Source organism: Bombus pascuorum, chromosome 2 (genome assembly GCF_905332965.1).
Source record: "Bombus pascuorum chromosome 2, iyBomPasc1.1, whole genome shotgun sequence".
Classification (NCBI taxonomy): domain Eukaryota; kingdom Metazoa; phylum Arthropoda; class Insecta; order Hymenoptera; family Apidae; genus Bombus; species Bombus pascuorum.
The window spans coordinates 6,373,248-6,398,974 of NC_083489.1; the positions used below are offsets into that span (position 1 = coordinate 6,373,248).

A 25,727-nucleotide genomic window follows, 5' to 3' on the forward strand; every position below is an offset into this window, starting at 1 on the left:
ACGAATACCCCTTTCGTTTGACTTTAATCCACTTAACTGCTACTCTGTAGTACCTTTTGTAGAATCAAGTATATTTGCATCCTTTTGTTTCCTGAACGATTTTAATAACGAGTTGTATTCAAATAGTAATGGCAACAATCTCTATAATTTCATGAAAAATATAAAAGAACGTGTAGAAATTTGTGTAAAATGTAGGAGTAAAATGTTCTTTCACCTGCAATGGGTTAAATGTTTCATATAAACTAAAAGATATCTCGCTAATTTGATCGTATATTTTATATAATCTTATTACAGAGTATAAAAGAAAGAAGGAAAATTAATTCAATTAAGAGAAATTAAAATAATAGCGAGAGAATTTTTACGGATTTTGTTAATTTAAATTATTAATTAATACTGGAAACTTGTTATTACAAATAAAATATAGTCAATGACGTTGGTTCAATTATGCAAGAGGAGTTAATAACATTTTTTAAGTAATACAAATATATAGGAATGAACATCGAATCAACTCAAGCAATATACTTTCTATAATTTAACATCAAATTTAACAAATTATGAAATCGTAAGTTCGTCAGGAAAGCTATTGTAAGAATTGAAGATTTCTTTCTTTCTTATCGAATTAAAAATAATAATTCTGATATTACTGCAACGAATAAAATTAGATTTTATTTTATTGGAAAAAATTGGATGCTCGTGGACGTAACACGAATGTTCATGACTATAGGGTTTTGTGCAATTAAATATTATTTCGGTTCGTCGGAAATGTTCTCAAATTGAAAACAACGAAACTGTTTTTACATTTGGATTTCATACAGATATACAATGGACAGTTGTTTTTTCAAATTCATATCCTGTTACACCTTTCTGCCGTAACAATTTACGTCTAATTAAACGCGGCTCTTGTTATACGAAGGATTAAAATCGCGTGTTTGTTTTTCACAGGATGCAATCGCACTGTCAGGAATTCCGTTGGATGGATACGATGGACGGGACGAATGGGACGATGTATTATTCGCATCAGAGCGCCTCCTAGAGATCCTCAGGTAAATAAAAATTCTCTTATTAACAATTGTGAATTAAATATTTTGCATTTATTACGTTTTTTCTTGCTTTTTGTAAATCAAATTTTCGCTCTGCATAAAGAGTAAATAAATCGAATAAACATAACAATAAACGAGGCAAAATTCGTTAGTTTCATCAAAACAAGAAGATAAGTCGAATTTCTGGTAATGAAATTTCATAGAAACGCGATACACAATCTTCGCTGACATTTTTTTCCAGTCGAAGTATATTAATAAAATTTAATATTCCTTCCTAGAAAAATTTAACAGCTTTTTAGAAAATGAAAATCCACGCTATTAAGCATCGAATACATAAATATCCTTTTATACAGAATTTCATTTCGTAATAATGTTCCGAGAACGCTATAAAAATGTCCTGTAACAAAATTTGGTCCGACGCAGGTGATCGAGTTAAAAGTTAGGAGGTTGCAAGTTGGTTTCCTGAAAGAAACCAGATGCGAAGGCGCTTACGTTCAATTCTCTGATGGCAGCGAGGATCTTGAGGATGAAACAGGACGTTACTGCGGCTATGTGAGTGGCAACACAACCAGGTAGAATATATTTCAATTTGATATTAGCTATTATATAGTTACTATCAATTATATTACTATCGCAAAGAATTTTATATATAGATGTGTCATAAATAGAAATATCGGCACAGGTCAGATTTTCCTATAAAATTCTATATAAATCTGCAAAACACACGAGTTTTCAACCAACCTTTTTGTAAAATATCTATAACTTTCGAATTCTAAAGTTTAAGTACTTCATGATTTATCGTCGTTGGACTCTATAACAAAAGTACAGAATAGAACAGTAGAATAAAACATAAGATTTTATCTCAATTACCGTTAAATTGACCTAAGAATCGATTCTGGAACATTTTTGGGACCGTGGGTAAAAAAAGAAAGGAAACGGTTCTATAAATTTTATTAGAATTATATACATTTTGTAATAAAGGTTATCGTAACTGTTTTCAGTTCTTTCTTACGATGCACTTTGATTTTAAATTCAGTTATTATATTTTACCAAGAAAACTGATTGCACGAATACCTTTGTTCATCGCTCTACATTATACAGATCATTATAAGATCGTTATGCAAAGAGTTTCTCTTATACCGTCAATCGATTGTTACCATATTTCACATAATTATACTGACAGATTTACGTAATTGCTTTATCGATAGGTATACTTTGCATACATAATTTCCTATGAATTTTATTCCATTTTTTATTCTATTGTATCTACTCACGTCTGAATAATCGGATATCAAAGAAATTTGCATTCGTAAATATACAGAACTTAGCAATTACTAAAATAAATCATTATCAGAGTACGAAATGTTTGTACGATAAAATACGAGTGTGCTAAATATGGAGATAAAAGGATGGAGTGATTGGTGGGATCGTTAATGAAAAATAATTAACCGGTTGGAATAGTATTCACAGCAAGTTGTAAACCAAATGTGTGTAAGTACCTCTGGTAGATAATGGATTAAACAGATGCCTGTTGGTTGAAATGTAGCGATTCCAAGCCGCTTATAAACGCGGCATTTAATGTTTGTAAATATTCCCCATTTCGATATATCCGATAATTTTGGTTTGCTTTAATTTCAATTTTCTGGCTTCCGAGTCTCTTTTGTAATCCTTATTAACACGTTTCTGCGTTACGAATCATTTTAATGCAGTTATTTAATCATTCTCTAATTTATCGAATGTACAAGCAAAATATGTTATTTAGTTTGAAAGATAATTTGCTACAATAATAACAACGCATCATTAAATTTTACTTCGATATTCAATTACGATAATTAGGAAAATGGATAGTTACATTTGTTATATTTATAATGTATTCTAGAATTTAATTAATTACCAATTGACCCATTACGAGATAGATAGTTGCTACGTTGATGTACGAGTATACTGATCTCGAAAACTCATATTTTCCGCATTACGTATCTTATTGACCTTCTTATTTCAGCTATATTTTATGCTGATTACAATAGCAGAGAAATTAACATTGTTATCGGCTATTCATGATGTATTCGTAACTATTGTGTGTATTATATGTAGTAATGTTTCATAGATAGCGGCAGCTTCCATAGCGATAAATTATATTCATTTATATTACAAAAGTATCGAATGAAAATTTAGATCTTTCCGTTTCGATATATCGTTACAAAGGTAAACCAATTGACTGAATACGTAACAAAATATTCTTGAATGATTTATCAATAATTACTTACATGTATTGAAAAACTTTCCACTTTTTGTATTAAATATGTATTCTAAAATCTTGGAATACATAATAAAACTAAAAGATACATAGACATGGCAGACATTAAAATCAACAAAAGACCTACTATCCACTTTTCAAATTCCCAACATTTTTAACATTACGACGAATTCTTAGGTATGTTAAACGAAAGTTTCGAACCTCTACATTTCATCCACTACGAATTGGATACCGTTAAACGTAGAAATACCAGCGAATCCATTACGTTTTAGTTCGTTAAATCGCAAAAACGTAATCTAGCCAGACCTTACCTATTCGGCTATACCCTTTTAATTATCCCGCAGGCTGTTCCTGCGAAAGGGACCGAATTTAACGATCATAATGGACTCGGACGTAAAGTTCGCCGCCGAAAATCCGGTGATCTTCTCCGCCCAGTTTTCCATACTACCTGCTCAGCTGGCCGCCGAACGGCATCGTGGATTCTCGCCGTCCTCTTCGACCGAGTGCCCATTGGAGTGCGCCGTGAGGAACGATCGAAGGTCCTGCAGGCTCGCATCCCCGGGTTATCCGGGCGTGTATCCGCGTGGTATCAAATGTAGGATTGCTCTGGAGTCGAGCGCGGGTCGCTTTAAAATCGGCGGACAACCGGACGACCTTTTCGACCTGATGAACCGTACGTCGCAGGACGGTTGCCAGACGGAGAACTGCGAACAGCACGTTGAGATCGTGGCGGAAGTGACGAAGACGAGGGTCGCCAGATCGAAAGACGAACGATCTCTAACGGAAGAGGTTCCGGTTGAGAGGCGAGCGAGGAGGAGCCCGGATCACGACGAGGAGGTGGAATTTATCATTGGGCAAACGTCGCACAAGACCAGGAAGGGCAGAAATAATCGAAGAAGACTTAAGAAAGCCAAAAAGGAAGCGGACGGATCAAAGGGTCCGCGCGGCAATTCCCATGGAAAAGCAGCGAACGGGGATATCCGGAGAAATATCGGCCGTCCAAAAGAGATCACTGAACAGTCTTCAGCAGACGCGTTCCACGGCTCGAGGAGCAGCTTCAGGCATTCCGGTGGCTATCGCGATCAAGGAATCCGGCTAGAATCTATCCAGAAGAGACTTCGTCACCCGCAGCGCGTCCATAAGAAGTCCATGGATTCGATAAGCTCAAAAAAGAATTTCGATCATGATCTAAGAGATATATCGGACGCGAGGATTCTACCCGACGGGTTGGGACACGAGATTGCAAGGAAAGGCTTGAGCCAGGAGAAGATCACCGCGTTACAGGTGAGTTATCCCCGGAAATTTATTTCGGACGACACTTTCGGACGTTATCTCGATCGTTTCGATCAGCTTGCCTAGTGTTTGATCGATTGCCGTGTTATTCGACAACAAAAGCGGGAAAGAAAAAATCTCGTGCAAATACTAATTGGCAAGTAAAGATGCGCAGATATGTATTGATCGCGGTATCCATTATCGTGCTATTCTATGATACATACAGAGGTTATCTGATTTTAGTTGAACTTGTAAGGTTTACCGCTTGGAAATCTGATAGCCGAACTTACAAGGTGCTTCGGTTAGCAATCGAATAGACGAGTTGAACTTATAAGGAGTTCCGTTTACCATGCATATCCAAAGTATGAATCGATATATTTGAACAAACAAACTGCTTGACTTATAAGGAACGAATATTATGGTTATAAAAATCGCTCTTAAAATTTAAAAATTATTCATTCTTTTCATAATTCATAAAACAAAACAATAGATTTTAATTTGAATTAAAAGGATTATTAATAAAACGAGTATTACTTTTCATTTTTTAGATAACGTATTAAGCAACACTTTTATTTTACTAACTCCATTTACAAGCATCACATATAAATTACAAATACACGATTTAATTATATTGAGAAGAGAATTGAATTAATTATTTTGATCGGTTTAGTCAAAATTAAGCAATCTACTGCCTCTTTTTAAATAACCTTTATCTTCAAGCAATTTCCGATTCTTTCAATAATTACTGCTCACATAATTTTCGTCTTCCCCCGACTAATCTCATTCACTGGAAACCAACAACGATAAATGTCCCTCGAAACTCGATAAATACTTATTGATCATTCTGTTGGTGTGAAATAGAGGTTGCAATTGGAGAAATTATTTTGCAAGTAGATACCGGTGCGCTTTAATTTCGCTGCAAGGATACAACAGTAACTACCAAACTCTTGCTAAACAGTTTGCTCGAAGTTCCCTTTTGCGGACCAAGTTGATTAAACGTTTCGCTTCGCGTCTAGCGCAAGGAATAGATACAACTCGCGAATTTAGCTAGACGATCTAACGTAACGTAGAGATGAAACGAAATAATCGAATTATATTTCTTCGCCCAATAAGGTTCCCGACTACAGATACGCAAAGAAGAGTCGAATACCAGAAAAATTAGCAAGCACCAGTTGCGTGGGCGATTATCTGGCGTTGCTGGAGAACGTGGACGGAAAGATCTTTGAAATCTCCAAGTTCTGCGGAGAGGGTCACGTTCCACGGATCCTTTCGAAAGGAAGGAGCATTATCGTGGAGTTCTTTGCGGAACAGGACGGCACTATAATGCACGACGGGTTCCAGTTGTCGTTTCAGGAAACGGAAGAGGCGCCCGGCGTGAAACACGATCGAAATTGCGAGTTCGTTTACAAAAGTACGGAACGAACCAGGGAAAGTATCAAGTCGTTGCAGAGCTGGTATCCGCCGAATACTTTGTGCAGTTACAAATTTATGGGCAGATCGTCGGAAAAGATCTCCGTTCATATGAAGATAATCAGGAACGAGCCGGACCAGGAATACGCTTTGCAGAAACGGAACTTCAGCCTGAATTACTGCTCCGGAAACGAGATTGCGGTTTACAATGGGATCGAGGTGAGTAACCGTCGAGCCAACGTAAGAAATTAACGGGTTGTGTGGTAAACATAATAGCTTCCCTGTTGCTTGTCTTATTGTGCTAAATTGTTCTTAAATGCTCTTCGTTCTTTTAAAAAAGTCAATAAATTACGTAGGTATAGGGTCTAATTTCGTTGCACCTACCGTAAGAAATTTTTTATTTATTTTCGATTCAAATTGAATTTAAACATTATGAACATATTACGTTCTTTTTTTAATTTTATTATTTTGTTTTAATTTTCACACTTATCGTATTTTCTATTCTATGGGTGTAAGAATTGCTTTTTATAATTCAATCAAACAATCGAGGAGTTGGGGTAAAAACGGGAAAAATTTTCCATTTTACAACATATTTTGTTTACGAGAATTAAAATAGCATAAATTGTAACGATCATAATTTTCCAAAAATCATCTTCATAAGATAACATTAAAGATTTGATATGCTGATTAAAAAAGGTATGTACAGGATATGACCAGTCTATTATTGGAACAAAACACGAATAAAAATGATTAATATTTTATTAATCGTTTTTTTTATGATGTCTAAGTAAGATATAAATTTTATGAACACTCCCTTTATGAACAATTTAATTGAATGCAGTTCCTTCCTTAGTGGACTAAAACATTAAAACACAATTTTTTCAATAACACTATTTTGTATCATTCACTGTTTTCTCCTTTTGCTCTTCAATTCAGATAGTCGAAGTTATCAATTATGGCCACGAATGGAATAATTAAGAGTTGTTATAATTGTTCAAAATAACTATAAGTTTTCATATATTTAAGTGAAACTAATCTCTAAAAATGATTTGGAAAACTATGAAACAAACTATGAACATTTTTTGTGTATTTTAACATGCTGACTGCAGATGAATATTGCATCTTTTACTTATAACGTTAACGTGTTGTGGTTTGCTTAAAAGTTTCAACGCTCGAGTGCTTCTATATAGAATATTTAGTACTTTAATATTATCACCCGCAATATTAAAAGCGTTGAAAATTTTACAGATACGTAGTTATTTATTTAATTAGAACGATTTAATTACTTTCGTCGTCTTTAGAGCGTCACTGACTTATCTAATGGCGTGACCCGCATATTAATCAACGTGTTAAACAACATATGACTATCATTAACAAGAGTTACATATATAAATTTTTTAATATTACTTTCATGCTATCGTCTGATTTTTTTCAACAACAAAACCACTACAACTTTTTCTATTACTTCGCATGATTTGATTCGCATCTTTTACAAAAATATTTTATTAAATTTACTCAAACTTTTGTATTGCATTTTTCATTTGCATCTTTCAAGAATGTTCTCTTCCTCGTTTCGTTTATACTATTCCATTTCCATCCTACAGCGAACTTTTTCATCCTGCAATTCCTGTTATGCTAATTATAAATCGCAACTCTCTTCGTCGTAATAAAATAAACATGAGAATATTCAACTTCCAGGTGAACAACAGTGTCTTGATGTGGTCTTACTGCGATGTGTCCCACCAGGATATTAATAACATTCAAGTTCCTCTCACCTCCAGCGGAAATGAATTGTTAATACAATATTATAGCGCGAAGGGCTCGTACGATGGGCAAGAATTCACTTACACGATATCCTACAGGTTCATAAAGAAATCGCAGAATTCTACCACTAGACGTCAAGTACAGGACGATTTCAAGCTGATCTCTCTCAGGCCGGTAAACTTTTCAGCGTTAAACTTCAACGAGAGCGAGAATTGCAATTGCGATTTCGGCGACAGAATCGGCAGCTTTAAAAACTGGTTTATGGTACTCGTTGTCTTAGGAATAGTCTCGTTTCTCGGTGCCATCCTCACTATAATAGCCCTCCTTGCCAAATGCATCAAAATGCGATCGATGGAGAAGAAACTGCTGCAGACTCCGAAACTATAAGTCTGATCAAATTTTGTACGATTTTCTATCTGTTCGAATAAAACGATTTCTTTTTACAAGCGAAAATAAATTTAGATCTACGCATGTGCTCATTTGATCCACATTTGGACATCTACGTTTATTTATCGATTGTTGCAATGTGATTAAAATTTGGCCGGATGTAACGATCTTCAAATATTTACAACTCGAATCAAAATTGAATTTGGAATTGAAGAATCGTGAAATAGATATCGCAGATATTTCTCTTGATATAACTTAATCTATACGTTGCAATATTTTTTTCAGAGGAGTAAAATAAGATTTCTCATCATTTTTATTACGATGCTTTCGTTCTTCTTGAGTTACTATTTTTTAATAATCTGTATGCGTAAAAATATTTCTATTTTGATTTATATTCAAATTATACCTAACGACAGTTCTTGATATTGACGTTTCTCGTTCTTTTCTGTGATTTTAGTCAACTTTGCATTCACCGAACAAATTTTCATTCAATATAGGTTTTATTAAAAATAGATGAAAATGTACATACAACAATACATAGAAAGAAAGAAATATAATCGCAGCACAAAATACAAAATACAAAATACAAAGTACTACTTTTGTAGCTTTGTTCTATACTTGCCACATTCTCACCTTCGTTCGTTAATTTTTTCTTTAATTTCCACTTTCGATATCAAGAGAAATTATGTCTCAAAAAATATAATTTTACTTCATGCTCTATAATTAAACCTGAAAATATAACTAGTCGTATAATTAAAAACAAATTGTATGATGCTAAAGCAATCGAGCATCTTGTCCAAATCAAAAAATATCGCCAAAAAGCGAAGGTCTCACCGAGATTTGAACTCGGATCGCTGGATTCAGAGTCCAGAGTGCTAGCCGTTACACCATGAGACCTTGAGAATTTTTTTACAGAGATTAGAATAGTATGCATGTGTAAGTAAGTGCATACTTTACACGTTTTTATAATATTACAAATGAATTAACATCGAGAAATATAAATGACAATTGTGATCGACGCAGTAGCCAAGTCGATCGAACATAAATTCCATCAAATTGCGAACATGTAAATACGGATGATCCTCGACATACATATCTAATTAGAAAAACATAAGAAAATCAAATTGTTGACGTGGAAATGAGAGAAAACGAACGAAAGAGCGTACGAAGTAGATATAAATACATACGATAAAAATTATCATACTTTATTAGGAGATCTAAGGAAATATCATCGCTTGAGGAGAAAGCTTTAAGAAATTTTTTTTACCGATAACAATAAGGACTAATTGTACGGTCGTTGCGAACTCTAATATACCGTTATAAGTGTTATTTTGCATAAGAGAATAAACGTCGCTTCTGTACAATATGATAATTAATCAAGGGGAACGTGTAAAGTCCATGTAATATAAAAGCATTCTTCGTTGAATAAATTGCTGTATTATAAACACTTTCTATACCATTAAATGCTATTGATTCTCATTGTTGAATCTGAAGTCAAAGGTAGAGAGGTTTCTTCGTGCATAAATTACGATTATTCGGTGCTCGATTCAAATCTTGAATATTTATATCTCAGTTGAATGAAGGAAAATTGCTTAGGACGTACTAGTAAGTTGTTCTAAGCAATTAGCAAACATAAAAGAATTAGCGTCAATTGTACATAATAATTTACCATAATGGAATGAAAGGACAGACATATTTCTGTGTTGCAATGAAAGTTGAGGCTGTAGAAGGATATTGTTATGTAAGCAAATCTCAAAGCAAAAATACGTAAAGAAAGAAAAAATGCACAAATTAACAAATCGTACAGACTAGTAAAATCAGAACATTGAATCCTAATTCTACTTTCAGCGGCATACCAGAATCAAAGATATCAAAGAATACGTTTTTATTGTTGCGATCATGAGCAATTTAAGTAATTTCGCGAGCAAACTTTAACGATATAATGTGAAGGTTCAAATCAAAATATTTAATTATAATTATATTTCAAGCGACAAAGAGTTATGAGAAAATCATAAGTAGATGTGCTTGGAAACGGGATGAAATACGTGTGAACGAAACACTTGGGGGCGTAATATCGTCTGACATAAACTATATCCCTACTTATTACATCTCGTGATGAAATTGCAATGTTACATATAAAGAAAAAAGATAATCACAAAACGATATCACATAAGAGATATAACTAAGTAACCACTTGAGAGAAATAATCTCTCAAGTTATTTGTATTCATCATTTTTGCAATTCATAATTTATAATACATAAAATGAATGAACTACATCATTAACAAATATGAAAATTAAAAAATTTCTTAAGCAGATTTAAGATTTAAGAAGACAAAAATGATCGCTAATCATATGTAAAATGTTTTGCTAAATGTAAAAGAAGATTTCCTCGTTGTTCATAGACTATATTTCATTTTTTATCATTTACGAATTATTTAAATTAATTAACTAATGCAATAGTACAGCTGTTGTTAAAAGCGATGGCAGAAAGATTAAAATATTATCGTTGAATAAGTAAGATTTTAGTATTATAGTTATAACCGCTATTACAAAATTGTACAACATTTCAACAAAATTGGATTAAACGGGATGCAGTTAACGAGATATTTTTTCTTCAAATTCAAATGATGATTTAAAAGATGTAATAACTAAATATTCTTTTTTTATTTGTTTACATATAGAATAAATTCTTTCTGGTATCACATTTCCAGGTATTATAATGTCGTTTTAAAAATCTCCATTTTAATTTATACAAGTGCTTCGTTTATGAAAACGGTAACTTTTCCATTAAACCGCAATCTACCTACATTAATTTAAGAGCAGTTTCGGTGAACGCATAATGCGAGACACAATGAAGCATTCTCACTGACAGTAATTGGACGTTGCGCAAGCAATGATTTACCGGAAATATATTACATTGGCTAAGTCAAGGCATGAATCAGCACTTATTCGTGTATTTTGCCCGTATTTCATAAAGCAACGAGCAAAAAAGTGAACAAGCGACACAGCTGCGGTGCCAAACAATAATTTGTTAAAATGTTCCTACTCGTTTCGTACACGAAATGTCGCGAGAATGTTATCGAATGTAGATCTCTAAGTATTAATTTTTATTATCCTCGCATATTCACGTATCTCCGTCGAATACTAAATTGATCTACATTTATAACAATGGAACGTATTTTTATAAAAAAAAGAAAAGAAAAATAAAAAATAATAATAAGAAAAGCAACTTGTAAATGTGATAAATATTTAATCGAATTGTAAGCCCACTAACAATAAGCGATCTACAACATGTAATAGCATCAAATTGCTCGAACGATGTGTAACTGTATCAAGTGAAATGAAAACACTTCATAATAAAAACAAAAGTATTGCTAATTGTACACGGTTGCATAATTCTTCTTATTCTGGCATGACCTAATTTTTTATTTCTTCTATATAACTTTGATTGTTATTTTACCAAATGAAAAATTAGTTTGATGGATATACCGCTAGTTTCCTTTTAATTACAAGAGTTTCATGATAAATGACATGACAGAGGTTTGTAACTCTATTAATTAAGTTTCTTTTCGTGTTAATAATAGAACGATTAAAAATATTAGTTATTAAAGGTATTAGAAACATAATTGATAATTATAGATACATTTATATATATTTCTGTGATAAGATATTTATTATGGAATAATATTTATTTATATCTAAATAAATCATACTTACGATTTGTTCGTTATTACATGTACTTCATGATCAATACATCAATCTCTATATTATAAAATATTGTCAAATAATAGGCAAAAATATGTGATACATTTAAATTTGTTCTGCTCTTAATGGTTCTCCTAGTTTACCAATAGATGTCGCATTTGAAGTCCTGATATTCCTTTCTATGTGGTCGTTTGCCAACGGTATCGATTCGATACATGTAAAGTTAGTAGTGAGCTTGCAAATTCGTGGACGGAGTGTCGTTTGTAACTGTAGCTTTGTGTATTGAAAATTCGAACAGAATGGCAAGAATAGCAGCCATAAAACAGTCTTTGGAAAAAGCGTTACACGATGAAAGCAAAACATGGGCAAAGTATCTAGGCAAAGTCGAAAAAAAGACAGGAGTCGATCGACTTTATGTTTTTTTAAGTATGGACGTTAGAATCATATACTTTGTAAGCTTTTTGTGGCAGTTTTTGTCTTGCTTGATAAATCAATTAATTATCATTTTACGTAACGAGAACCTAGTACAAATTTCTCTTGGAAACAATAATTTAATCGTAATTCTGAATTTAATTCTGGAAGTTTTCAAATTACGCACATTTCACTCGCATTTGACTATACTACGACGATATTATATAGATTGTAGAATATAAAAGAACCTTGACAACGTGGTTATTTTATAACATAAGATTCTACAAAAGCATTCGAAGACAATTGAATATTCATAGGTATAATAACAATAAAGGGAATGATAGAATTTTTCCGCATTTGTGTAACATACACATTTTACTGTATCACAATAAGATTCTTGCAATTTGCTTAGAAATTCTGCTTACAATAATTAATTTCACCGGATTTTTCTATAATGTTGTTTAATATTTTTTAGGTGTTGTTGGATTTACAGCATTATATTTGGTGTTTGGTATTGGTCAGCAGTTAGTTTGTAATATCTTTGGATTTATATATCCTGCTTATTGTTCTATGAAAGCTTTGGAAAGTCCAAAGAAAGAGGATGATACAAAGTGGCTAACCTATTGGGTGGTTTTTGCAATTTTTACAATTGTTGAATTTTTCGCTGATTACATTTTATGCTGGTTTCCAGTCTACTGGCTTTTTAAGGTACTTTGTTATATTTTAATTATATTTATTATATACTTATTACACATATATACATATACCTATTATATTGTTGGTTTTACAGTGTCTCTTTTACATTTGGCTAATGGCCCCTATTGAACGTAATGGTTCCTTAGTATTATACAACTGTATTATTAGACCAAACTTTTTAAGATATCATCACAAAGTTGATGCATTGATATCGTCTGCTCAGGATGCTGGTATATTTTTTTATGACAAAATACATAGTTAATACTTTAATATTTATTACAATCTACTAAAGAAAATACTTTTATTTCAGCCGTTAAAGCTGCAGCAAATGCTTTGCTGACAGAAAAGCAAGAATAATATTTACAATTTTGAATTCCTGGAGGCTTAAAAAATATGCCTTAAAAATTTTTACTGTTTTCTCATCTCGTCCGTTTTTAATAAAAAGGAAACTACAATATATTTGACAGTCTTAATTTCCTATATATAATGTTTATATAGTAGTATAAATTTTATAATCGATTGTGCCTATTATTAAGATACTGTTATAAAATCCAATTACACATGTTATTGTGTATCTTATAAATTTCTATATCTTGTCAGGAATGTAGTTCATCAGATCATAAAATTTTGAATGAATATAATAAATACACAATACTGTCATAAATTGTATCAATACATAAAGTTTATAATTACAAGTCTTATAAAAATGGCTGTGTAATGTTACGTTCTGTTGCAAGATTTTTACGTAAGCCAAGCCAATTTAGTAATATTGAACAAATAATTCTTACAATATCATTTGTGATTGGATATTGATGATATTTTAGACAATTATGAGCACTATCCAAGCAAATGTTTTCTATCATAGTATAATTGTCTGTATAAAGATATTTTTATGCCATGATATTACAGTTATAAACAAGGTGAATATTTTTAGTATTGGAAATGAGTGTATAATGATTTGTAAAATCACCAGACAAACGACCTTTGTAAAAAATACGTAACACGAATGACGAGATTTATATCTACAATTTTGTAAGCGAGGGTAGGATTAGATAATATAAAGATTGAGAATATGACATAAATCATAATACATGTATGATGTATGGATACTAAAAATTAATGAATTGTAGGTAAGCGCAAAATTTTTGAAATGATAAGTTTGATATTAATCTTGCACAAGTATAAAGACAAGCTTTTATATAAGCTTTAAGTATATTTGTAGCGCCAAATTTATATTTGAACAAACGTTATTTTATAAGAGGTTGAAGAAATATGTGGCATTTTGCGACTGACCAGTCGTATCTTAACAATCGGGAGGCAATATCAGATCATTGTTGATCCATGCCAAATTCGTGTATTCAGACCTTATAAAATAAAGTGTAAAAGGTTCCATTATTCTTAAAATAAATTCTATACGTTTGAAAAGTATATATATATTTAAGTTTTATTTGCAAAACAGGAAAATTTTGAATACAAATGGAAACGTAAACATCGAGTGAGCGAGACGAAATGAAAACAAATACATTTTCTTTCTCAAGCCAATAAACCGACAATATATCTTGCGACAAGGCCAGTGCACTTTTTACAACACAACTCACAGGTCGGAATTGACCATGTACCGTCGGTGTACTAATACATTTTACGGTAATGAGTAAAAAATAACCTGTTTTTTTATATTGTTCCTTTTTATACAAGTCGAATGGTCAATCGCCTTTTAAACATCTTCGCGCTAAAGAGTTTCGCTAACTCCTTGTTATTGTTTCTGTTGAAAACCTTAGTCCAACGTTAATATTACAAGTAAATAGGTATGCTGAGACTCCTATTCACTGATAATTTATTATTCCATTACATTTTATTCAACTAAGAAGACATAATTATATTTAAGTATATAGATTTATTATTGATCGATAAAATCTTAATAAATGCGTTTTAGGTCAATTGAATAAAGATGATATGTTTTATTTCATATTCTTTAAATGAGCACTTGGTTTTTGTACAGGATTTGCAGCGCTGATATGTTACAAATGATAATCTGTTTCTTCTAGTGTACTTCTGCAATTTAATAACGGTAAAATTAATTAAATAATACATATATATAAAACAATTGAAATAACAAAAATACGTACATCTCTTTGAAGTGTAATTTTTCTGCTGTTAGTGCAAGTTTCCTAATATTTCGAATAGTGCAGGCGGCGGCGATTTGCACTTCCGGGTCATTTGATCCCACCAAACGTAGCACATGCTGTCAATTTTTAATATTAATACATATCAAAAATTGTAGAACACGTAGAAATTATAGGATAAATGGCTTTAGGCCGTTTTAAATAAAAACCTTGTATAAATCTGTTGAAGAATTTTGACGAAATATTATTATTAACTTATATTTCCTAATATCGCACGGTTTTCATCTTAATAATTTCTTTATTTAAAAAAAAAAAGAATGTAGAAATGGCGTAGTCGAAATACTTTTTATGTGGAAAACATTACTGTACATACTACATACCTTTATAACACCGGCAGAGTGCATGGTGATGCAGTTCATGGGCTCCTTACTCAAATGATACGCGGCTATGCAAACTCCCCTAAGAACACTTGTATTTTTGCTAGTCATGTAATGAATTAATGGAGCAACCGCGTGCAATCGACCAAATTTAGCATTATTCTCCCCCCATTCGCAGCAATGAGCTATGGCTAATGTTAAATTTGCACGCAAATCTTCATTTTCCTATAAGAGAGTAAAATGTTAAATTGAAATAAAGCATTAATATATTGATTATTAAATTAAATAGTTCTAAATATGCAGGGGTTTAGTAAAATGTTATTTCTATGTGTTAAGAATTACTTGAATAAGAAATTTGAATCAGTTCATTTTCGGACAAGAAGAATAATAAAATATGTTAATAATGAACAAACTTGAAGTTATAGATAAAAGCATGCAAAAATCTTAGAGAATTCATTTACTGTTTGGATTTACTGGATTCTCTCTCTCTCTCTCTCTTTTTATTTTATATAACAATAAAAACGTGATGATATACATTATACATTAAAAATATACTTTTATCATAAATATCATGAAAGGGATACTTTAAATTTCTGTACCAATTATTTAAATTAAATCATTTGAAGAAAAATGATTTGAAACAAAATTAAGAAAAAAAGAAACGTAATAAGAAAATATCATTCCCAATCTCAAAATATTTTAATAAAATACTTCCATTAGTATAACACATAAATTCTAGCTATCACTTAATATCTGATCTGTAATATGTTAACATGCTTCCTTCTTAAACTAGAAAGATTGAGCCTTTGAAAGAATCTCAAAAAATCCCGAAAGAATTGTTAAAATTCTTTGGATATTCTGCAGGAAAGAAGAAAGAAAATGTGTAGCGCCGAATAAAGGTCGCAAAAATTACCGTGGTCACAAGATTCGCCAGTTTCTCCACTACTCCATGATCGCTGAGAATACCCAAGTTTTCCGGGTCCGTAGCGATTCCGGCAATAGTGGCACATACTGCGCTCAGTACTTCAGTATTGGTACTTTCAAGAAGACTGACTGTAAGCTCCAATCCACCTACAAATGCCCGTACCATTTCCGGAGAGTCTTTGGCATATTTGATACAAGATACCAATGCGAGGCAGGAGTTTCTTTTGATTATGTCACTAGGATGTTTCAGCAATGACCAGACCAATCGAACACCATCATTGATGTGCTCTGGATCGTTGATGATGTCCATGCATTGTTCATTCTGTGCACACTCCTTTATCACCAATGGTATGTTCTCCAATAAAGGCTCGTACGTGGAGCTTAATAATTTGATCTACACAGTGATTTAGATCTTATTAATATTTTTGCTGCCATATATTGACGATGATCGTACTTGTTGGACTACGAATGATTTTTCAAATATATTACAGGAGAATTGAATGACATTTTTCTTTTCCTTTAATGTGTATATCATACTATATCTCATTCTACTTTTGTATAGATTATATACAGTTCAAAACTGTGAATTTTCTAGCTCATATTTGAAATTAACTTCAAGTTAAAATCTCAAAAGTACAGACTTTCTAAAAGAATTCTAAAGAAATTTTAAAAGAAGAGTCAAATTAAAATGAATGCCATGAATTTTGCGTTTACTTTGTTATGTATCTATTACGTTGCTTCTTCGCTTCTTTCTAATATTTTTTCAGCTACTGTAACTCAAATCTACAGTGTACGTACGAGAGAAAATTTTGTGGCATAATTTAAAAAACAAAGACGAAATCGGCCTTAAAATATTGAATTAGAGGATTAAAAGGAAGATAATGGCCACTTTAAAGTAGCAAATAGAGATCAGAGATACTCAGAAGTACCGAAGTGTATTAAGAGTCAAGATTAGGTAAATAATGATACCTCTCATCATAGATAAAGAAACAACTATAAACAGCTAAAGCCTGTACATATTTTGATTTAACATATTAAATTCAGTAGAGCGACGAGATAAAAGATATTTCTATAAAGAGAAATAAATATAGAATCACCAGATTTGGCAGACCATCGTTGATCCTCAGAACGTCTCTGTTAGCAGGATCTTTGCAACATTCCGCTAGTGCTCCTACAACATGTGCCTGCACTTCATCATCCTCGTGTTCTTCTAAAAATGGCACTAAAGCAGCGACCAAACCATTTTGATTGAATCTTATTACGTTCTCTGGACTTATGGCGCATTTCCATATTCCGCCTGTGACTGCAGCTAACAATTGTTTATTAGCCCGGACTTCTTCGCATTGTAAAAGCTTGCACAATATATCGAGGCCAGATGTCTGGCGAACCATGTCCCTGGCGATTTTGTTTGTTCCACATTTGAATATCGCCAGAGCGCAATTTTCTTTCAATTTAATATTGTCACTTTGCAGGTGTCGTACAACGTCACAGATAATATCTGTGGTCTCGAACGCTTTGCGAAATACATTCTGTAATTTTGTAGGAATTATCGATGGACATATGTAAGTTGATAAATGTTCTATAAATTTTTAGATAAGAATTTGCTTATTATCTCGTTTATCGCAAATATATAAACAGAATTTGTACAATAGTATCAATCTTAATAATGAATAATATCTTGAACATTGATAAGAAATATTGGTAGTATTAAATATTGATGAGAAACAAAAGATAATTGTTATATAATAATTCTGTTTATACTGAAAAAGTTATACTAGAAAATAAGATATATTATATCGTATAAAATATACCACCCACATAAACATATTATGTAAAACATGCATCGAAATTCGTGGATTAAAACACTTAAGTAAAAATATAATAAAATCGAGTTAAAAGAATTAGAGATCCGAAATATTTTAAATTTTAGTATTTACAAATTGCAAATCAGGTATTTTGACTTTTATCGTGGAATATTACCTGAAATTCTCAAATATCCACGTTTGAAATAATAGTTCAACATTTAAATGTCATTTACCTTAATTGCACATTGTTGAACAGCTCCCATCATCGGTACTACAAGAGAAGTGTGATGTGATTTCAGGAAACGTCCCATGAGCTTCACCACACCAAACTTGTGAAGTACGTCTCTTACTTTCGGACTACTGCTCAGAGAATCTAAAACTTTTGCACAGCCTATGGCAACCGCAACTAATTCCTTGTTGGTTTCGTTCAACTCATTGTACGATGTTCGAAGAATAGAATCTGGTACGTCCATCACATCTAACTATTAAAGGTAACAATTTTTTTATGATATAAAATCTTCGTTATAGGATCATTTCGTTGATGATACGCTAAGAATTCCAAAAAATTTGTCAGAGGCTTCATAAGAAATTTTGCAAATAATTTCATTGATCACAGGATCAAAAAGTTAAATAAATATTTAAGAAATTATACATTGATCAAGAAAGCTTACAATGAGAGGTATGCCGCCTCGAATACGTATTTGTTTCCTTGCTTTCCTAATTCGTGCAACAATAGCCATAGTTTCTGCAGCTAAAACCTAAAAAAATAGAATAGGACCTCGATATAAAAATTTTTCTCATTATTTTTATGTCATTCAATCGTATCTTTAAATTAATGTAACTTATTTTGTATTGAGCTTTATTGGAAACGAATCTTATTGTTTTATTATGTGAATGAATTTTTCATTAGATTTGTTCAAAAAAGTGTACTATCATTATTATTGTACAAGAGGAATAAAATTGTAAATGTTCTTGTGCAAATGAACGATCAGTGAAGTATAAGAAAGTATACTGAACGAGCGAAAAACTAACTTGAATGTCTCTAGCTGGATGCTTTAACATTTGAATCAACGGTGTTACAATACCAAGATCGATTAGGTGCCGTCGCATTTCTGTAGATGACACGATTTGAAGTAAAACCGACAGGGAGCCATTCTGGCACTTTAAATTTCTCGTTTCGAGTAGATTCACCAGAATCTCCAGACCTCCCATCTCTCGAATCGCCTTTTGTATAATCTGTTATCGTAGAAAATTAAAGGTGTATTTTATTTGTCCTGTTTTATTAATTCTAATTATGGAGTATAACGTTGGAAAATTTGAATTCCTAATTTTTTTTAATTAATACATTAAGAATTTCTATGAAAAAGTCCTGCCCCTATTTCTTTCTCCGCTATTTCATTCTGGATTATTTAATAAAAAAAATAATAAAAAATCACATTATTTCACATAAAATAAATGAAATAAATGTAATGTAAATATAATCGATAATCAAAGTAGATTCTTAGTTTTCTAGTCGTTTGCATCTCCGGCATTACGATATACGATTAATTTTCATTTTCGTATGCAATACAAGTAACAACGATTAAATATCGTATGATTTTTTGAGAATATTTCACGCGAATGAATTGAATGTTGTAGAATTAATTCTAAATTCTTCGACTTGTGAATTCATCGAATCTTCGCTTGGAAATTTTGTGCTTAATAATTAAAATTATAATTATATGGAATAAAAACTAAGTGAATTACCCTATTGGTCAGATCGTAATCTTTTAAAAGACAGACAGCCACCATAGTTGCGGTTTGATTACCCGCTTTCATGTATCTGATAAGCTTCTGTATGTGCCAAAACTCTGATGGCACTTCCGGAGCTTCATCCTGCACGTATCTTACTTCATCGTCACTTTCTGATTCAGGTTCGTCATCTGTACTTTCTTCCTCCTGTTTTTCGCTGATGTAACGGACTCGAGGACCGAATGGTTGTCCAGTGACTGCTGATATTAGTGGCTTCGATGGTTCTTCCGGTTCGATCACTTCCAGCATATCCGGCTCGATTCTTTATTCGAAAAGAAAAAAAAAAGGAGAAAATCAAAATGAAATGTCATAATTGTTGAAATAAAATCATAGGTTTCTTTAATTAAGCGATTAAACGCATAATGCAATTATTTAATTGCGAAATATCGTGATATTATAAATACTTACATATGTTAAATACTAAGGCTGTGAGATAAAAAATATTAAAAAAGAAATAACTCTGTGAAACGAGGGCTCTGGAACAAAAGGTATTAAAAAATAAATAGAAGCACGAGTGTTGCAAACGTTATATAAAATTTGTTTTAGCACTTTGATGCGTTACAAAATGAAAATGAAATATTTATGAGATGATTGAGATTATAAAACGCACCGTTTTTTATTTACTCGGAAACATCTCATTTTTCAATTATTAGTTTATCAAGTTTGACAATAAATAAGTAACCAAACGTCATTTACCACCAAGTATTTTTATAGACACGTTAATATAGTACAATACTATATAGTTAAATATTATAATTTGTGTTTGAAGTACAGTGATTCCAAACTTACGTTGGTGGCGGTTCGATGGATATTTTTTTGACATCTTTTTTTCTTTTCGGTGGCATAATCTTCTATCTCTGATTACAAGAAACGATTAAAACGTTGAACACCTTGTTTCGTGTAGATAGGATAAAGTACCCTCTTTGTTCTGGATACTTGGATTAAGAAATTTGTTAAGCTCCTTGCGCACGCAGCTATCGATCAAACAATTCATTACCATATACAGCTCATGTAGGCATCTGTTCTGCGAATGATATAAAGTTAATTTTATTTAATTTTCTTTCTTATGATACTTATTTATACGTCTAAATAGTTATGTGTATATATATTGTAAATGTACTTTACTTAGTAACTTCTTCCATAATCTTTATCAATAGATGTATTTTTGTTTGAAATATCTTCGACGCGCATTTTTAATTTTATCTAGTTAAATTACATGCTTAGTATTACAATACAAAAAATTGATCACTCGCTCGATCGATCAAATCATTGTTTACTGACCTGAATAAATCGATTAATCGGACATATTTTTGTTGTATCCTCTTTTATATACGTACATACTACGAGGGACAAACAAAGCGAAAATAAAATCGGAAAATTTAAAGCTATGTACATTTCTACAGTGCGTATACAGAAATGGACGATATATTAAAGTATAAACTCACATGACAGATATATGACGTTGAAATTATTCAGTGTAAAATATTCTGAACGTAGCAGTACTTTGCCATACGATATTTATTTTTCGTTTAAATGACAGTTTCGTTTCGATTCTTCGCGTTCAGTCGATAACGTTCCAGGTTAATCGTGACAATTGAGATTTACAAATGACAGAGTGAACATAAAAGCATTGATTGTTCGTCATTCTAAATTCTAGGTTAAAATTCTACAAAATTCCGATCCATGTGTTCACTAATATCGAAATAAATATTTTTAGAAGACATATATTCAAGCACAATAATGTATAATCATAGTTGATTCATGGGAAAAGGAATTTATTGACCAAATATCGTTTTGTTCAACTAATTAGATCGATGTAAAAGCATACGATGCACGTGACGTAAGCGTAAGGTAAGCGTAATAAATAAAATTAAGGGTATTTTACTGCTTGATCTTTGGGAAACTCAATTTTGTTGTATTTTTTAAACTCTTATAGTTTCAAAATGAAAACCTTGGAGAATGTGGCCAATTTGTTTATTTCTTTTCAGCAAAATTTACAGACGTTACTAAAACATAGATAAATATACAGTTTTTGCAAAATGTAAAATGCAAATGAAAAGGATTGTATAGATCATTAGTAAAAAAGTGTAAAAAAGAGTCTAATAATACGAGTCACTTTAAATGTTACAGAATGAAGAACTTTATGGAAAAAGGTGGAAGTACGGAAAATCTAAAAGCGGTTTGTAAAATTGCTAGGAAAATCAAATGTTCCGTATACACATATATGCTACTCCATTTTCAGTGGTGTTGCTTCTAATATCCTTATCAATATGGCTTTGTATATGCCGTTGGGGATTTCGGTATAATTTGAAAGACCGAGAAGTAATTAATTACTTATATAAGATTATAATGTTGTTAAAGTATCTTTAATCATCGTAATTATGTTTCATACTTTTTAAATTAAATGAATGGATGGACTCAGATTAATGACACTTATATAAACAACTTACACGTACAGATTTTATCCTGTTTAATTTTATACTTCATCGTCATTACTATGTTGAACATGCTTTTCTTGGGTCATATGCGATTTTATTGTGAACGTCCACAAGGAGTTAAGAATTAAGAACCATATGCTGTAACAGGTAAAGGCGATAACATTTATAAATATATATTAGTCATACTCCTTTTCGTTGATCTTTATTGAAAGGATAAAAGATGAAGAAATCGATTAATATTTTAATATACGTAAGAGATACTACACATTAAAGTTTTTACAAAATGTATTATTACTTTATAGCCACAACATCGATTATCACAGTACTTTTATTATTTTAATTCGTTAATCGATCAGGAAATATTTTCTTTATATTGTTATGAAAATCGAGGAATATTTTAATTGAAAGTAATTCGTCTAATAATGTAGATAAATAGAGCATTCAAATGAACCGCGCTTAGAAAAAACTGAATACGTCGATTTATCGAAACGGTATACTTACATAGGTTATGTTCATAACAGGTGATCGTACGCTTATAATTATTTTAAATCTTTCTGAATAACTGTACGTGTTTAATCAAAATTCAAGGTATTGTATCAAATGTTCTACTTGATTAATATTGAAATTAATTTAAATGATAAACGTAAACAGAACTTTTAATATTTTTAATACATTACTAACCTATAAGTGTAGTGTTATTTAAATTCAACCTAATTATTGAAATTATATTAGAATAAGTTAATAGTTAATGTCATATGTTTCTCATTTACTTTTGTTTTATAGTATTCATTTTATATTAGTGAATACTTTTATATTATATGTATTAATATATTTTAATCTCATTGTAAAATATAATTAAAATGCATATGCAAATGCAACGATTGATATAATAAACAAAGAAAATATTAATAGAGGACTAATTCTGGATATCCTTTTCAGATGGGAATGCGTAGACATGCTCAATTTCTTGCTCGGACAGTTATGGTTCAAAATAACAATGTAGAAAAAGCTTCTCGTTTGTTAAATAGTATATTATCGAAAGAAGGTATTTTTGAACAATATAGACGTACTAGATACTATGAAAAACCTACCCAGACAAGAAGGAGGATTAATTTTGAAATATGTAAAGCTATTTATACTGAGGATATGAATAGAAAAGTTCAGTTTATCTTAAGGAAAAACAGAGAAAATCCATATCCTGGCTCTGACTAAACTGTACTTATGTTTTAATTAAGTGTCTTGTATAATTCTAAAGTCATCTGTAAGTTTGTATGCATATGATATACTGGTAAATATCCTTGCTTTATGTATATTCTGTATAACTGGTTAAAAGACGTTAAATAAATTACAAACCTACGCCGTCGGTATGTCAGAAACTGATACACAATGTTCCATTTAATGTCAGGTCTATCTTATCTTTAGCCAGTTATATCATTACATCTGTACCTCGTTTATGATCATATGTCATATATTATTTCGTGCTGAATCGGTAACGTCAGAAATTACATAAAAATTACAAAAAAATAGAAGTTCAGAAAACGCGGAATAAGATGGTACATTGGATATTACATCAACTTGTATTTCTTGTATTAAACTACAGTTTCAAACAAATTGTATCTAAAAAAGAATACATATATATATAATCCAAAGTATGATATGTATCGTGGCGCCATCCTATGAACTACTTGAACCACTGATTTCTTTAAAACTTGATGGATAAGAGTCACTTTTCTGTTTGTAAAATTTTTTAAACAATTTTCATCTCTGGTATAATAGATATCATGTTCATTTCAAAATTAATTATAAAGAATTTTTCAATGTATCAATGGAAAAACAAAATATCGTTAAGATACACTATAATTTCATAATTATCGATTTAAAAGGATATGAGATATGATATAAACAAGGATGAGCTTCTTTCGTGGTATAAATTATAAATACCATTTCTTAAAAATTTTGACAAAAAATTGATATACAAAATTTTGAAAACAATAATAAAATTTCTTAATAAATATTCCAACACTCTGATCGATTCAAAAGAAAAGAAAATGTAACATGTGATATACATAGATAAGCAGAGACTCTTTCAAGTAAATAATATTTGTAGCTTAATCCAGACATTTCCACGTAGATAATATTCCTAGCTTCGTACGGAATAATTTTGCTTCAATGTACAGAGTATCGGAAATTTGAATATCAATTTGCATTAAGGCGATAATATCGTGCCATATTTTCCTAAGAGACGTAAAACCATTTCGTAGGTTTAAGAAAATAGGTTGATTTAAAATTCTTTTCCTACAATTTTTTAAGGGTTCATTATTCAACATTTAGCCTTATTTTTATATATTGTTTCTTATCCAAAGTTACGAAGTGAGAAATTTATGAAAATTAAATGAAATATAATACCAAAAATATCGTAAGCTACGTCGCAGCTAATTTTATAAAGAATTTGAAGTATATCGAATAAATATTATGAAAGGTGCCAGAGTAAACAGTATGTTTTCGACAGATATTTTCAACGTTACTTTCAACATTGTAACTTCATTGACTGTTCGAATTTCGAAAAAGCCTTTTACCGTAGTATTCTACGCATGTGAAACCAAACAATATACATATTTTTCCAATTTCTCGCATTTACAAGGTAATGACTGTATTAATTCTGTAACGTGTAACTAGAAATTACGAGTTTTGTCGCCTTTTAAATTTAGATTTGTTCACAGTACTGAAGAAAATTACGTGTGTATTACAATGGTAAGCGTTAACAATAAACGTAATCTAGTTCTCATGGAAAATCACTTCTGGCTTTTTTTAATAACGCTGCATTGTTCTTTAACGAGAATAGTTGAGCTAGTTATCGTTAGCTACAATTGAAGCGATCTTGATATAATTTGCGAATCGATTAGCAAGTTGCAGCTTCGCATCGAAAGTGAAACATAATGAAGCAGAAAGTTATCTTTCTCAGTATTATTTAAAGTTACGATATAAGATCCAAACTTCTTATAAAACCTTAAAGGTAGATCGAATATGTTTGGATATGACCTTTAAAATTAAATCAGTATTTTCTTAATAATATTATAAAACAACGTAATCGTGCGAAACGTACACACACGCAAACATAGGAAATTTTAAATTTCTTAAAGTTATTTCTCCCTTATTATTAAGAATAAATGCTTGTAAAATTAAAACTAAAGTTTATTTATCTAATGAATACATTAATAATAAATAAACTGTGTATTAATTAAATTAAGAAAAATAATAATACACAGTAGATAAAATATAATCAGTAATTAAGCGTAATATCTAATGTGTAATGATACAATAACAG

General features: G+C 31.2%; 4 protein-coding genes, 1 long non-coding RNA gene and 1 other non-coding gene across 8 annotated transcripts in view; 4 read left to right on the top strand and 2 right to left on the bottom strand.

The window, feature by feature from the left end:
• LOC132916207 (uncharacterized) overlaps nucleotides 1–11,515 on the top strand; it is a 71,939-nt gene extending 60,424 nt beyond the window's left edge. For both annotated transcript variants that reach the window (XM_060975996.1, XM_060975995.1), the window contains exons 3-7: nucleotides 943–1,043; nucleotides 1,464–1,612; nucleotides 3,642–4,581; nucleotides 5,683–6,198; nucleotides 7,678–11,515. In XM_060975996.1, the coding sequence (XP_060831979.1) occupies nucleotides 943–1,043; nucleotides 1,464–1,612; nucleotides 3,642–4,581; nucleotides 5,683–6,198; nucleotides 7,678–8,130 (2,159 nt within the window). In that variant the 3' untranslated portion in view covers nucleotides 8,131–11,515. The remainder of the gene's footprint in view (nucleotides 1–942; nucleotides 1,044–1,463; nucleotides 1,613–3,641; nucleotides 4,582–5,682; nucleotides 6,199–7,677) is intronic.
• Trnaq-cug (transfer RNA glutamine (anticodon CUG)) lies at nucleotides 8,956–9,027 on the bottom strand. The gene has a single exon. It is a non-coding gene; the product is annotated as a tRNA-Gln (tRNA).
• A 529-nt stretch (nucleotides 11,516–12,044) lies between the features above and the next one.
• On the top strand, nucleotides 12,045–13,403 carry LOC132916210 (receptor expression-enhancing protein 5-like). The gene is made up of 4 exons (XM_060975998.1): nucleotides 12,045–12,263; nucleotides 12,724–12,956; nucleotides 13,039–13,174; nucleotides 13,255–13,403. The coding sequence occupies exons 1-4, from the start codon at nucleotides 12,137–12,139 to the stop codon at nucleotides 13,299–13,301; spliced, it is 543 nt and encodes a 180-aa protein (XP_060831981.1). The 5' UTR covers nucleotides 12,045–12,136; the 3' UTR covers nucleotides 13,302–13,403.
• A 1,415-nt stretch (nucleotides 13,404–14,818) lies between these two features.
• On the bottom strand, nucleotides 14,819–20,850 carry LOC132916208 (armadillo repeat-containing protein gudu). The gene is made up of 10 exons (XM_060975997.1): nucleotides 20,754–20,850; nucleotides 19,920–20,226; nucleotides 19,206–19,409; nucleotides 18,845–18,931; nucleotides 18,407–18,655; nucleotides 17,466–17,897; nucleotides 16,358–16,762; nucleotides 15,448–15,669; nucleotides 15,071–15,186; nucleotides 14,819–14,996 (listed from the first exon to the last, which is right to left on the bottom strand). The coding sequence occupies exons 1-10, from the start codon at nucleotides 20,807–20,809 to the stop codon at nucleotides 14,963–14,965; spliced, it is 2,112 nt and encodes a 703-aa protein (XP_060831980.1). The 5' UTR covers nucleotides 20,810–20,850; the 3' UTR covers nucleotides 14,819–14,962.
• On the top strand, nucleotides 17,841–21,924 carry LOC132916212 (uncharacterized). Of its 2 annotated transcripts, XR_009660041.1 has the most exons (4): nucleotides 17,841–17,930; nucleotides 18,473–18,636; nucleotides 20,087–20,452; nucleotides 21,682–21,924. It is a non-coding gene; the product is annotated as an uncharacterized LOC132916212 (long non-coding RNA). The 2 variants fall into 2 exon arrangements; XR_009660040.1 differs by lacking the exon at nucleotides 21,682–21,924 and having other exon boundaries at nucleotides 20,087–21,267.
• A 922-nt stretch (nucleotides 21,925–22,846) lies between these two features.
• On the top strand, nucleotides 22,847–23,789 carry LOC132916211 (small ribosomal subunit protein bS21m). The gene is made up of 2 exons (XM_060975999.1): nucleotides 22,847–22,990; nucleotides 23,342–23,789. Exon 2 carries the CDS (start codon nucleotides 23,342–23,344, stop codon nucleotides 23,612–23,614), a length of 273 nt encoding a protein of 90 aa, XP_060831982.1. The 5' UTR covers nucleotides 22,847–22,990; the 3' UTR covers nucleotides 23,615–23,789.
• The last annotated feature ends 1,938 nt before the right edge of the window (nucleotides 23,790–25,727 follow it).